At 33.4% G+C, this 15,334-nt stretch overlaps 1 protein-coding gene across 6 annotated transcripts in view; it reads right to left on the bottom strand.

Annotated features, from left to right (window-relative positions):
• Positions 1–15,334, bottom strand: part of VRK2 (VRK serine/threonine kinase 2) — a 108,436-nt gene that overhangs the window by 3,722 nt on the left and 89,380 nt on the right. For all 6 annotated transcript variants that reach the window (XM_032292071.1, XM_032292072.1, XM_032292067.1 and 3 more), the window contains exon 12: positions 9,649–9,810. In XM_032292071.1, coding sequence (XP_032147962.1) covers positions 9,649–9,810 — 162 coding nt within the window. The remainder of the gene's footprint in view (positions 1–9,648; positions 9,811–15,334) is intronic.

The following is a 15,334-nucleotide window of genomic DNA, read 5'->3' on the forward strand; positions in this document are numbered from 1 at the left end:
CATCCAATTCTAGACAAGAAAGAGAAGTATCCGACCTTATTCTATTAAAGAATGCACAAAAAGCACCTATCAAAACACTATGAAAATTGTAGAAATGACCCTCACTTGGATCTCCACCCACCTTGTGCTTCAGTACCTCCTATTATCCCAGCCTGGGCCATAAAACAGCCTGCAATCTGGAAACAGCAATATGTATAGACTGAAAAAAAAAAAAAAGGCCATGACAAACTTGCTCTATCTAGCCAATAGCCCTAGAGAGGAGAGGTCTACAGGACAGAATCCTTTTATACCTGCTGTACCCTAGGTGAACATGAAAGAAGCTGCACCTTTCTTTCTTCTCTCCAGGTGCTGTGGAAATGGGGAGGGGAGGGTACAGTCCTGTTGAATATCACCACCGTGCACTAACCAGGGAGCACACCTATCCCTTCCCATCAAGCACTGTGGAGACGGGTAGAGCCCTGTTGAACATCCCCACATTAACCAGGTGATACCCTATCCCACCAGGTGTTAGGGAAATTGTGAGAGAGAGCTCTGACAACCTTTCCCAGCCTGTATTACTGAGGTGGTCCCCCTTCCCTTCGCACCAGGAGACTACCAAACTGTAAGGCAGAATCATATAACCTGTTCCTCCCTGCACTAACAGGCAGATGTGGTGCCTCTCTTCTTCCCCACCAGACACTGTAGAGACCGTAGTAGAGTCCTACCAACCTTCTCCACTTTGCATCGAGCAAACATCAGGAGAGCAACTGCAACCCTCCACACTGGCCTCAGAAACTGGAGAGGCGCTTGCCCTTTTGACCATGCCTGCTGTGCATTAAACAAACAGCAAAGAGTTGCTGGCATCCCACATCTCTCTAACTAGAAATCTCTTCTCAGTAACTGATATAACTACTAGAGCGAAAATCAGCAGAGATATAAAAGAAATTAGTAATGTCACAAGCCAATAGGATCTAGCTATTTATAGAATATTTCACCCCCAAACAGGAAAATACATGTTCTTTTTCAACTGCAACTGGAACATTAAACCAGACAGACCATACCCTATCTCATAAAACAAACCCTAACAAATTTACATTGTCAGACTGTAATATGATTAAACTAGAAATCAGTAACTGAAAAAAAAATCTTCAAATACTTGGAAATTAACACATTTCTAAATAACAAAGGTATTAAAAGATGGCTCCAGGGACAATGGAAAATAATCTGAACTGAACAAAATAAAAAAATATAAATATTTACAGGATGCAGTACAAACAGGGTTCAGTAGGACATTGATAGCATGGAATACTTACATTAGAAAAAAACAGTGGGTTCAAATCAATAGCCTAAGCTTCTACCTAAACTGGAAAAAAGGGAAAAAAATATACCAAGATCAAGCTAAAGGAAAGAAATAATATAAAAATCTCCAAATGCTTTAAAATATAAAGACCCCTTTAAATGAGTCAAAGAGACCCCAGGAAAATTAAAAAATACACTGAATTGAATGGAAATGAAAATACAACACATCAAAATATGTGGGACCTAACTAATGTCATGCTAGTACTAAATACTTATATTAGAAAAGACAGAAAGTCTCAATTTAATATGTTTCCACCCCAAAAAAATTATGAAAAGAAATGACAAGTATGTGATATGATGGATTTGTTTTTTAGTGTGAGTTAAACATCCTACAATGTAGACATATATCAAAGCATCACATTGTACCCCATAGATATGATATATATATATATATATATATATATATATACACACACACACACACACACACAATTATTTGTCAATTAAAAAAAGAATTTCAAAAATTTTAAAAAGAAATTCAAAGCAAGCAGAAATGGAAATTAGAGCAGAAATCAATAAAATTGGCAATTAAAAAATACAAAAAAATCAGTCTAAAGCTGGTTCTGTGACATGACAAATAAGAATGATAAATGAGCAAGACTCACAGAGAAAGAAAACACAAACTACCAGTATCTGGGAAGAAACAAATATCACTACAGACCCCACAGGCATTTAGGGGATTTAAATAAAGGAATACTATGAATAATTTTACCAACAAAAATTTGATAGCTTAGATGAAATGGACCAATTCCTGGAAAAATCACAAATTACCAAAACTAACTCAAGATGAAATAATAAAAATGCAAGAGATAAATAGTTGTGACAAGAGTCCATATGACCTGCAAAACCTAAATTTTTACCATCTGGCTCTTTACAGAAAAGTTTGCCTACTCTTGAAATAAATATCTGAATAGTCTTACTAAAGAAATTGAATTCATAGCTAAAAAGGAAATCTCCAGGTCCAGATGGTTTCACTAGAGAATTCTGCAAAACATGTTAAAAAAGAAACAAAATCAATTCTGTACATTTTCTTCCAGAAATTAAGAAGAGGAGGAAGGCTACCTAACTCATAAGGTCACCATTACCCTGATACCAAAACCAACAAAAACAGTAGAATAAAAAGAAAACAATGGACATCAAGCTATCATGAATACAGATGTAAAACTCCTCATTAAAATACTAGCAAATTAAATCCAGCAACATATAAAAAGAATAATATACAATAACAAAGGGGGGTTGATTCAAGTAATTCGAGACTAGTTCAATATTAAACCACAAACCAGTGTTATCCACCATGCTAACAGTCTAAAAAGAAAAATCACATGATCATATTGATACAGAAAAAGCATTTGACAATATTCAGCACCTATTCACGATGAAAACTCTCGGTACATTAGAAATGCAGAAGGAGCTTCCTCAACTTTATAAAGAACATCTACAAAAATATCTACGGTTAACCTACCAAATGGTGAATGTCCAAAAACTGGAAAGAAACCAAATGTTCTTCAATGGTATATCCATACTTCAGATTACTACTGAGCAATAAAAGGAATGAACTGCTGATGTACATAAAACTTGGATAGATCTCAAGGGCACGATGATGAATGAAACAAAGCCAATCTCAACAAGTTACATAAGATCTGATTTATATGATACACTCAAAATGATAAATTATAGTGATGCAGAATAAACCCACTGCTTTCTGAGGATTAGGATTGGGTAGAGGGTGTCATTATAGCATGAGTGATTCCTATGTGGTCATGGAACAGGTCTGTAGGATAACTGTGGTTACTCCATGTATTAAAATCTCTTGGGAAACACAGACATGCACGAGTGCATGTAAAAATTGGTGATATCCTAATAAGGTCTGTATTTTATGGTGGTATATAAATGTCAATTTCCTGCTCTGTAAAATTATATTATGGTTATGTAAAATGTTTTCATTTGCAGGAGTTGGGTGAAAGGGTAGGTAGGGGTATATGGAGGCTGTATGTATTTTGCAATTTCTGACTACCATTACTTCAAAATAAACTGTTAAAAAAGAAATGCAGAAATAAAATATAAGTCTATCACTACCAAAAAAAAAGAGAGTTAAGGTGAAATAAAAATATTTTCAGACAGATAAGAGGTGACAGAATTAGATTCCAGGAAATATACACTACAATAAATGTTAAAGGAATTTATTTAGGCTGATGGGAAATGATACCAAATTAAGATCTATTGAAGGTATAAAGAATTCCAGTAACTGTAAATATTGGGGTATTTAAAACTTTTTTTTCCTTTTCTAATTTTTAGAAAAATGGCTCCTTAAAGCGACAATAACAATGCATTATGAAATGTATTACACATATAAAAGCAAAATGTATAACAACAATAGCACAAAGGATGAGGAATAAATGGAAGTATATTTTTATAAGGTTCTTACACATGAAGTCAAGATAGAATGTAATATGATCCATTAAATGTACACATGGTAATTTCTAGAGCCATGCTCTAGAATATGGCTAGTTATAGCTCAGATGTGCTGTTAGTATAAAATAGACACCAAATTTTGAAGACTTTATAGAAAAAGATGTAAAATATATCAGTAATATTATTCTAATTATATAACTGTGGATATGGTTTAATTAGAGGATATTACTAAAATAGATTCTACCTGTTTCTTTTTACTTTTTGAAATGTGGCTTGAATTTTAAAAATTGCCTATGTGGCTTGCATTATATTTCTATTAGGCAGGATTGTTCTGAGCAGAGATTTGCAAACTTGTTCTATAAAATGCCTACTAGTAAATATTTTAGGCTTTTCGGACCATACAGTCTCTGCTGCAGTTACTCAGCTGTGCCACTATGGAACAAAAGCAATCATAGACAATATGTAAGTGAATGAGTATGGCTATGTTCCAATAAAACTATTTACAAAAATAGCTGGTTGGTTGTATTTGGCCCATAGGCCATGGAGCTGTCTGACCCCTTGCTCTAGAGTGACCACAACGGGGGGGGGGGGGGAAGGAAAGAAAAAAAAAAAAAGACAAAAAGACAAACACAGTTTAAAAAGCCAAGAAGAGAAAAATTCTCGATTAGTCTAAAATAAAGCAAGAGGGAGGTAAAAAGGGACAAAGAACAAATGGGGCAAAAAGAAAGCAAATAGCATAATGGTAGATTAAACCCAACTACACCAATAGTTACTTCAAATGGAAATTGAGAAAATATAGTTACATGAAACAGAAATGGGGCAAATAAAAGATTGTGTCTGTCAGATTTCATAAAATAGCAAGACCCAACTATATGCTAGTTAGAAAAGCCATAGATAAAAAGACACAGGTGGATTAAACATAAAAGGATGGAAATGGATACGATGTGTAAATATTAATCATAGCAAGTCTGGAATTGTTAAAAGACGGATGAAGTAGAATTCAGGATAGAGTATATAACAAATATGTAGAAAGATATTTCATAATGATGAACAGGACAGTTCACCAAGAACATATAACTACTAAATCTGCATATACCTAATAACAGCATCAAAATCTATGAAGGAAAAATGTATACAAGAGAGAAATGGATAAATTCACAATTACAGGTGGAGACTGTAACATTCCTTTGTCATTAAATGATAAAACAAGAGGACAAAATAAAACAGTAAAGATATAGAAGATTTGAACACTATCAACTTAAACCAAAACTTAAGTACACAAGGAACATTGACTAAACTGGGCCTTTCCTGGGTGACGAAATAAGTTTCAATGAATTTTAAGATTGCAATAATACAGGATGTGTTCTGATGACAACAAAATTAAATTAGAAATCAATAACAAAAAGATACCGAACAAACATTAAAAATACTTAGGAATTAAATAACATACTAATAGATAATCTACAGGTCAAATAAATCAAGGTATATTAGAAAATATATTGAACTGAATAATGAAAACATAACAAAATTTGTGGAATACAGACAGCTAAAGCACAGCTTAGATATTTACAAGTTAAACTCTGTATGTTAGAAAAAAAGAAGAAAAAAATAGTGATTTAAACTTCCACCTTATGAAGCTTGAAAGAATAAATTAAACCCAAAATAAGTAGAATCAAGGAAATGATAAAGAATTAGTGAAATAGAAAATATATCAATGTTAGTTTTTTTAAAAAAAAAATCAACAAAACCAAAGCTGGTCTTTCTTTGGAAAAAAAAAAAAAAAAAAAAAAAAAAAAAAAAAGATATTTTTTAAAAAAAAAAAAAAAAAAAAACAAAAGCTGGTTTTTCTTTGGAAAAAAAAAAAAAAAAAATCAATAAAAACCAAAGCTGGTCTTTAAGAAGATCAATGAAAATGATAAGCCCTTAGCTACATTATTAAAAAAAAAAAAAAAGAAACCAAAAGTTACCATTATCAGGAATGAAAGAGAGGACATCAATAAAGATATTGGTGATGTTAAAGGGATAATAAAGAATATCCTAACTTAGGGCTGATAAATTTCACCGCTTAGATGAGATGGAAAATTCTTTGAAAAATACAAAGCTGACACAAGAAAAAAAGAAAATCTAATGATCACTATATATATTACAGAAAGTAAATAAGCAGTTAAAAATTTTCTTACAACAAATTATTGGCCTCAAGGGTTTTCTTGCTAAATTCTATCCAACATTTAAGAAAGGCAAATCTTACAAAAACATTTTCTGAAGACAGAGGAGAATACTTCCAACTTATATAATTCATAATAACCCTGAAAACAAAACCATGCAAGGGTATTATGGAAAAGAAAGTTACATCTGCTCTGTGTATGAAGTAGCCATCCTTTTATTCCTTTACTTTCTTAATAAACTTGCTTTCACTTTGAAAAAAGAAAATTACAGACCAGTATCTCTCATCAATGTAGGTATAAAAACCCTCCATGGAACTGAAATTCAGCAGCAACTGAGTTGGAATTCAGCAAACAGAATTCAGCAGCAAAAGACATGATAACTAAGTGGGGGTTTATCCCAGAAATAAAGGTTGATTTAACATTAAAAAAATCAATGTACTTCATCATACTAGTAAAGGGGAAAAATCATATGATCATCTCAAGAGATCTCAAAAAAGCATTTAACACTCATTCATTATTTACACTTACTTTTTAACAAATATGGTAAATTTCCTCAGCCTGATAAAGGGCATTTAGAAAAAGCCAACAGCTAACTTAATGGTGAAATAATGAATGTATTCCCCCTAAGATCAGGAACAAGGCAGGGATGCCACTCTCACAGCTTCTATTTAACATAATACTAGAGATGATAGCAGGTATAGTAAGACAAAAACAACAAAAAATAAAGGGCATATATTGGAAAGGAAGAGGTAAAACTGTCTCTATTCATAGAAATCATTATGCAAAAGTCTTATGAATCTATTTAATAAAACCTACTAGAACTAATAAGTGAATTTAGGAAGGTCCCAAGGCACAAGATTATATTGTGTATCAAATATAATTGATAGAGAAAATAAATTCTAACTCTATATACCAGCAACAAATAACTGGAATATGAAATTTAGAAAATTACTATTTGTAACAGGATAAAAAATATTTAGAGATAATTTTAATGGAAGATATATAAGACATCTACACTAAAAACTACAGAACACTTGAGAGGAATTAAGGAAAATCCACATAAATGGAGAGAAGTACCAGGCTTATGCAATGGAAGGCTCAACATTGTTGGGATGCCAGCTCTCCATAAACCTGTCTTTAGTCTAATGTACCCCAAATCAAAATTCCATTGTGCATTTTCTGGGAGAAAGTAACAAGTACTTCTTAAATTTTATGGAGCAGACCAGGACCTAAAATGGTCAATACATTTTTGAAAGAAGATAAAGGGATTAAAGAACTATTATAATTTCAGATCTTGCTGTAAAGCAATAGTAATTGATGCAGTGTAGTGTTGGTGTAAGGAGAGACAAGTAGAATAAAAGAAAACAGAGCTCGGAAATAGGCCCACCCGTATACAGTTAGCTGACTTTTGAAAAAGCCGCCAAATACATTAGGAAAATCTTTTCAGCAAATGATGGTGTAAGCTATATGAAAAAGGAACTTCAACCCGCAACTCACACAATACAAACGAATTAATTTCAGATGGCTCATAGACCCAACAATGAAAGCTAAAATCATGAGCCTTCTATAAAAATATAGAGCAAAATAACTTTGTGACCTTGAGGTAGGCAAAGGCTTCTTAGTTATCTTTACAGAAATAAAAAAATATATATATTAAGGAAAAGACTGATAAATTGAACTTCACATAAAAATAACAAATAATATAAAAAGCTTCTGCTCATCTTAAGACATTATTAATTAAATGAATAAGCAGGCCACACACTAGGAGAGGATATCCATAATACAGATAATCTGACAAGGACTCCTACAGCTTAACAATAAAAAGACAAATATCCAAATAAAAATTAGAACACTTGAAAAAGATACTTTATAAGAACACATATATGGTCAGTAAAAACATGTGAAAGTGCTCAAACTTAGACATCAGATGAATAACTGGAACCACAATAACATACTAATACACATGTTAGAATGGCTCAAATTAAAAAGAGTGACAATACCAAATATTGGGGAGGAGATGGAATGGCTAGAGCTCTTGTACATTACTGGTGGGAGTATAACATGGTACTTTCAAGAACTATTTGTAAGTTCTTTATAAAATTGAATATATAGCTGCCCTATGACCCAGCAATTCTACATCTCAGGAGAAATGAAACACGTCCATAGAAGGATTTGTGCCAGAATGTTCGAAGCAACTATATCCATGGTGGCCAGAAACTAGAAGCCCAGATGTCCATTAATAGGAGAACGGACTTGTGAATTATGATATAATTATACAATGGACATGTGGATTATGATATAGTTATACAATGGAGTACTATTCAGCAATGGAAAAAAACAAATTATTAATACATGCATGAATATGGATAAATCTCAAAAAATGCACTTGAAATAATCCAGGCCCAAAAGAATGCATGCTATATGACTGCATGTTTATGAAATTCTGGAAGAGGCAAATCTAATCTAGTGATGAGAATCAAAATGGCAGAACATTCCCTGGGGAAGAGGACTGACTGGGGAAAAGAACCAAGACTTTCCGAAGTGACAAAATCTACACATACCTATCCCAATATCTCATTGCCAACACAGCCAAAAATGAATCCATTTCTTTGCATCAGTGTTTTCACATTGCCTGGCTACCCCTGTACACCAGGTGATATTTGGTGCACTTAAGGGTTGAGAAAGAAATCTCACAACTAGGGATTTTTAGAATCTCTAAGTTTTGTCACCAAGCACAATTTGTCTTTAATTTTACAAACAGGAACTAAAATATGTCTAAGAGAAGTAGTTTTTTAACATAGATTTAAAGTAAGACAACAAATAATGCCACTGTTTTATACTAGAATAAATGTAAAAGATTCCTATTAGTACTGAAAAAAAAAGCATTTCTGTCTCTGGATAGACTTGAGGACTTGCTGGCTGGCTGAAGAACGCATAAGTACTATGCTTCTAATTTTTGTCTCAGCTGCCAAGAAGTTCAGAGCCAAATTCAGTGCTCAGTTTAGTGATTAACATCCCAGCTGCCTGATATATCAATTTTTCTTGGGGTAGGATATATAAGGAGGGATATTAAATTATCCTGTTTCATACTATAAACTACCTCAAATCATTTAGGGGAAATGGTGTATAAATCATATAAAATGTTGGTCATTTTGACAAAATTAAATATTTTCTCACTGCAAATATAAATGCATTGTAGGCTTCTTGTTGTCAAAAAGGTTAGATTAGGGAGGATTTTTGCTGTTATTTGACTGAGTCATCTGCTAACGGTGAGTCACTATCCACCCAAATGATTGAGTGATGTAAAAAACACATCATTTAAAAATACAACCACATTTGCAAGGAAACATTACCCTTATATTTGATTATAAGGGTTAGACTCGAGGAACCAATGTAAAAGTACAGAATACGTTAAGAGTCCCTAATGGATCATAGATGGCAAAAGAAATTTAAGTGCACTTCATTATATTCTTAGGATAAAGAAATCAGCTCTGTATGCAAATGTGCTTACTGCTATTCTGTTTCTGTGATAACTGATGTCAGCAGCTTTGATTTTATCAGCTGGCTAGGATAGTTTCTGTCCCTTTTCATTTAAAAAAACCACACAATCTTGGCCCTTAGGAGAAAATAAGGTGTTTTTATTCCCAAAGGGCATATTCTAATGTAACATTAAGTTAAAAAAAAAACAAAAAAAACAAAAAACAACCCACCCCCACACAAACAACCCTCTCACCTGAGCTGCTTCATTGTTCATCAATCCCATTAGCTTCTCCTCCTCTTGCACTTTTTTCCATGATGCACAGGACTCAGCGCTTCTCTCACTGTGGACTTTTTTTCCTTTTAACCTATTTTGTGCCTGATTGACTTGCTTTGTTGCAGCCTTTTGTGAATCAACCTGTTGGTATAAATAAACAATAATATATAATGAAAACTTTTGGTATTTCTTTAAAAAAAGGCATTTATGCCCAGATTCTTAAAAATTCTAAACTTGCCAAGCTTTAAAAAAAGAAATAAAGAGGAAAGCAACAAATGGACATTATACAAAAACTATGGTCATTGGCAAGATCCAGACCCTTTCTCATCAATGGGACAAGACCAATTAAAATTAGTGTCACTGTTATGTACTCTTTAGAAATTATCTCTACAGATAACTTGCTTACTGAAAACAACATTTTTAGAGAAAACTGTCACATTATAAAACTGCACATGAATTCATTATTAACCTTTGCTGGGAGTGGATCCAGTATATCTCTGTAGTTTAAATTCTTATTAATTAGAATCTTAGTTTTCTATCATTGAAGTAAGCCTAAGTAATATGTAAAAGCAGCTTGTGATGTTGCTTACTTTTTTGTGCAGGTAGGTTAACCTTTGAGCAAGATGAATAACAGTTCATGTCATCAAATGTACCAGTATCAGAGGTTAAGTTCTACAAGCTTGCTGTCTCTAAGGTTTCTTTTTCACACCATAGTGATATCTGGGAGATGCCCAACTCTCAATAACCTTGAAGTAGACTCAGAAATAGAAGGGCAGAACCCACAATACTGCTGGAAGATTGAAAGCTACAGCAAAGGTCCTTATATGAAGTATTTGTTCAGCAGCTTCATGTTTATGGCAGCTGAAAGTGCCATCACCTTTTTTCATGGGTTAAATAGGGGGCAGAACATAGGATCAGCACAAAGGGGAAATAATGGAGTAACCAGTGCCAAAATAGAGAATGAATTACATTGGCTGGGCAAGCAGAGCCTTAATTCGTAGTCTCTCAATTTTTAGCTTTCACTGCCAAGTGTGTTCACTTCTCCTCTTCAAAATATGCTGGTGTTTTGTGGCGAGGTGTAAATTGTCACAACAGCACTCTTTATTCTCCCCTCCTCCAGGATCCCAGCTTATAAAAGGATGACAAAACCACTGCCTTTCAGTAACTTGCAAGTTGGAAATGTTTCTTAATCATGCAGGGATTCTTTATTTCCACCACTCCAGCCTCCAAAACTGCTGGGGAAATTTATGTCACCATCTTCTGAGCCACTTTTCCACTGAAGTCATCTTGGAATGCACCTCACACCATTAGCGTGAAACAAAGGGTCTCCCAAGGTTCTTGCATACTGTTTTATCCTAATAAAATACTGGCTTACCAATCATTGTGAAAATGTGTTCCATGTTATAAATGGTTAGATGAGATTTTCCCTCCCAGCTTTATTGAGATATAATTGAGAATAAAAATTATATATATTTAAAGTATACAACATGATGTTTTGATACATGTATACATTGTGAAGTGAATACCACAAGTTATGAACATATCCATCACTTCACATAATCACAATTTTTTTGTGTGTGGTGAGAATACTTAAGATCTACTCTCTTAGCAGATTTCAAGAATACAATACAGTATTATTACAGTCACTGTGCTGTATATTAGATCTCCAGAACTCATTCATCTTATTACTGAAAAAGTTTGTACCCTCTGACTAGCATCTCCCCATTTTCCCCAACTCTCATGCCAACAACTACTGTTCTACGCTCTGCTTTCAGTTTAATTTTTTTTTAGATTCCACATATAAATGACATCATATAGTATTTGTCCTGTGTCTGGCTTATTTCACTTAGCATAATGTCCTGCAGATTCATCCATGATGTTGCAAATGTTAGGATTTCCTTCTATTTATGGCTGAATAATATTCCATTGCGTGTGTGAATACATATATATACACATATATATGTAGCATTGTAGTTACAAACCACACTTTATCCATTCACCCATTGACACTTAGGTCGTGCCATATCTTGATTATTGGGTATAGTGTTGCAATGACCATGGGAGTGCAGATTCCTCTTTGACATCCTGGTTTTATTTCCCTTGGATATATAACAGGAAGTAAGGCTGCTGGTAGTTCTATTTTTAGCTAAGATATTATTGAAGGTTTTAGTGCCTCCTATATGCTAGGCATTTTAGGTATAAGAGTTTTTGCCCTGGGAGCCTCTGACGAATAAGCAAAATTTGATATAAGATATTCAATCCTCTGTGAAGGTTTCTGGAAGAGATGATGCCTCCTGGATCTGCTGTTAGTTGGCTGAATGCTTAGGCTGTCCTGCCGTGGGCACTGCTAGCTACTAAACAAAATGATAACCAATTTATGGATAATTCTATTTCTAAGGAAACTCAAAAAATTCTAAGAGTGAAGTGGGATGATAGTGAACACAGTGAAACTTTTTCTCAAAGATAAAAAGTAAATATAGAAAACACCCCGGACCTCCCTTATAATAGAAGGACACTATACAAGTGTGTGACATTTTCAAAAAAGTAGCTACACAAATGAGGTAGTTTTTATTCAATTTTCCATTGGAACTTCACACTGTTCTATAAAATCAAGAATACCTTTGGACTTCTAAAAATTAATAAACCAAAAATGTGCTTCTAATTAAGAATTTGTACTTCACTTTCCTCATATACAGAAAATAAACATAAAGAGAAGTTCATAGAATTATTTTGAGACTTAAAGCTTAGGAAAAAAGTTTGTAAACTGTTGAATTCTATACAAATCATACTACTACCAATAATAATATATTCAACCCTGGCTATGCTATGGGAACCTCAGGTTTAAGGTGAATGAAGGAGTAAACTTTTATTGTCTGAAATGGAGGATAGCTTGAACGTTTTAGCTCTGATGTCAGACTGCAGCTACTCCTCTGCTTGGGTCAAGCATTTAGGAAGGATGGGAGGGCTCATTATGCCCAAGTGTCTACACTATTACAATATAGTAACATATTATATGATTGCATATTGTATATATGATTCAGGCACCATAACAAGGTGGGAGTCATTGATAAGCCGGTAAAAGGATCCTCTGGGTCATGAAAAGTAGCTTATTCATGGGTCAAAATGGGGCCTTTAGTAATGCTCCTTTCCAACTTGGCTTTAACATTCTTATCTGGGAATTCTAGAGCTTTAGCTCACTTCAGTAAGCATACTTACTGAAATATGGTTTCTTTCAGTGAGTTTTGGACATGAAATCCCAGTGGGTGGCATAAAGAGGCCGTGGTGGACTTGATGAGAGAGTCTTGTAATTTGATTGGTGGTGCTGATTCAGGAGCCAGTGACTTCTAGCAAGAACTACTAGCAAGTGACTTCAGTTTCACATCCCTCATTTTGAGTCAGGAAAATAACCCAAAGGATTTTTCAGGAAAAAATATCAACATCACTACTCTCTTGACAAAAATTCATTTCCAATTTAACTCCAATAACCATATTTGAGAACTTTTCTGTTCAGGTTTACAGAGAACAGTTCATAATGTCTAGTAAAATCCGGTATTGGGGGGGAAAAGAAAAAAGCTTTTTCTTTTGCAAAAAAAGGTGATGTAAGTTTGGTGAGATTCTTATGGCAATGTGTTACCTTCTAATACCTAATCAAAACACGTTTCTCTTAAAAATATTATATTCCCCTCTGTATAAGTTTCACTTGTTATTAGAAAAATAACATTTACAAGATGTAAACATTCATAACTTTTTTCCCTTGAATACTGAATGATGGTAACATTTTATTTATATATGTATACCTTTTCTGTTCCAATGTCTTTCTTTAAAATATATTTGTCCAAAAAATGTACTAGTCCAGAGTTCATTCACTAGTCTGTTAAATATCTCTACAACTAAATATTGAACTTCATATAACTATATTTATAACTTCATATAACTATATTTATAATTTCATTTAACTATGTAACTTCATATATAAAGTAACATTTTTTGTTACTTTATAAATGGGTTCTGAAGAAATGATTTTAGTTACTGATAAGGGAATTCTGTCTGTGACTAAAAAGAAATTTGGAGCCATGTGATTGATACGCATTTTGGAATGATTTTTGTTAAGGAAGCAATTTAACGTGGAAATTATTCTGTATGTGCATCATTCAGGACAACTGAGTACAGGATAGTTTATACTGTCATACTTTGCATTTGAACATTTTCAGGTTTGGTTTTTGTAGCATTGTAAAATTTGTAAACTTTAAGAATAAAAAGATACTTAAAATTTAGCCTCATATGGTGAGCCCATATCTTATGCTATAATTAAAAATATATGTATGCACTTAAAAATACTAGAGAAATAAGTCATATATAAATATTGATCTGCTGCAAAATATATCGCCTATCATCTTACTATCCATACGTCCAGACTAATCACATTTGTTAACAAATTAGCAAAGGTCTTAAAAGCGTATATTAAGTGTTTTTTTTTTTTTTTAAACTCATAATCAAAATTTTCTAATCAAAAGGAAGGAGTAAAATATTCTTGATGGAGGCTCATTGGAAAAAGTGTTTTATATTCTATTCTCTACATATAAAAATGGTTTCACAACAAACACCCTTTGAATTTGATGAAACTGAAAATTCTGGTGGATAATAATTAGAATTTTATATCAAGAGGATATAGCTATCGGTTTTTAGTATGGCTTCTTTTATATTTCAATTAAATTTGTGAAACTGAAAAACTACAAAAAGGGAAAAAATCTACTTAAATTAACATAGATTAATTGGTGACCATTATTGCAACAAAAATACTATGTCAAGGAAATGGCTCTTTGTTTTGTTGCAAAAGTGATAAAAACACAAAAGTCAATAAAACTGTTAAAATAAGTCTCAGTAATTACCAAGATCAAAATCCAGTGGCTTTTTATTAAACATGAACTTTTGTTCTGCCTTCTGCAATACGTAAATAGTGCTGACAATTGGTTTGTGAGGCACTTGCTACAATAAAATCTAATTGTATCATGAGAGAAAGGTGACAATCAGGAGATCATGAAAAAATTACATATTCTCACTGGTAGTTAATTAGCCATGCAAAACCTCCTCAAACAGATATTCTCTTCTATTAGGAATGATTACTATGCAGGCCTACAGATGTCAATACCACAGTCATTCAAATACTTCTTTTCCTACTAATTGAAGGTTGTAAAGCTCTGGTGCCAAGGTTTTGCTTCCAAAGAGCTAATTTATGACTAGAAGGATACTTTATGTCTTCAGTTGCAGCAGCTACAAAATTCAGCAAATCAGAACCATCTGTGCACTGATACTTGACTCACCATTCATCTAGCAGCCTATCAGTCACATTAGTTTGCATCCTGCATTCTTGGCTCATGAACACGTGTGATGATCCAAAGTTCATAAGAAATATTAAAAACGAATGGCATCCTGACCCTATCTTATTGTTCATGCATCAGGAAAAAAAATGCCCTCTACACTTTATTTTTGCATACAGATAGTGGTCAGGGAAGACATGGATGCTGAGTTGCCTGTCCACTAATCTTGCTAATGGCAGCCTAAGATTTCCACCACCCAATTAAAAATGCTCAAAATCTTAATTTTTTTTTTTTTTAAGTTGGTGTTGGTCTTTTGGAAGATGGCAGACTAAAAGAAGAGGTGTAGC

Source organism: Sapajus apella, unplaced genomic scaffold (assembly GCF_009761245.1).
Source record: "Sapajus apella isolate SASKATOON/1434 unplaced genomic scaffold, GSC_monkey_1.0 scaffold26, whole genome shotgun sequence".
NCBI classification, from domain to species: domain Eukaryota; kingdom Metazoa; phylum Chordata; class Mammalia; order Primates; family Cebidae; genus Sapajus; species Sapajus apella.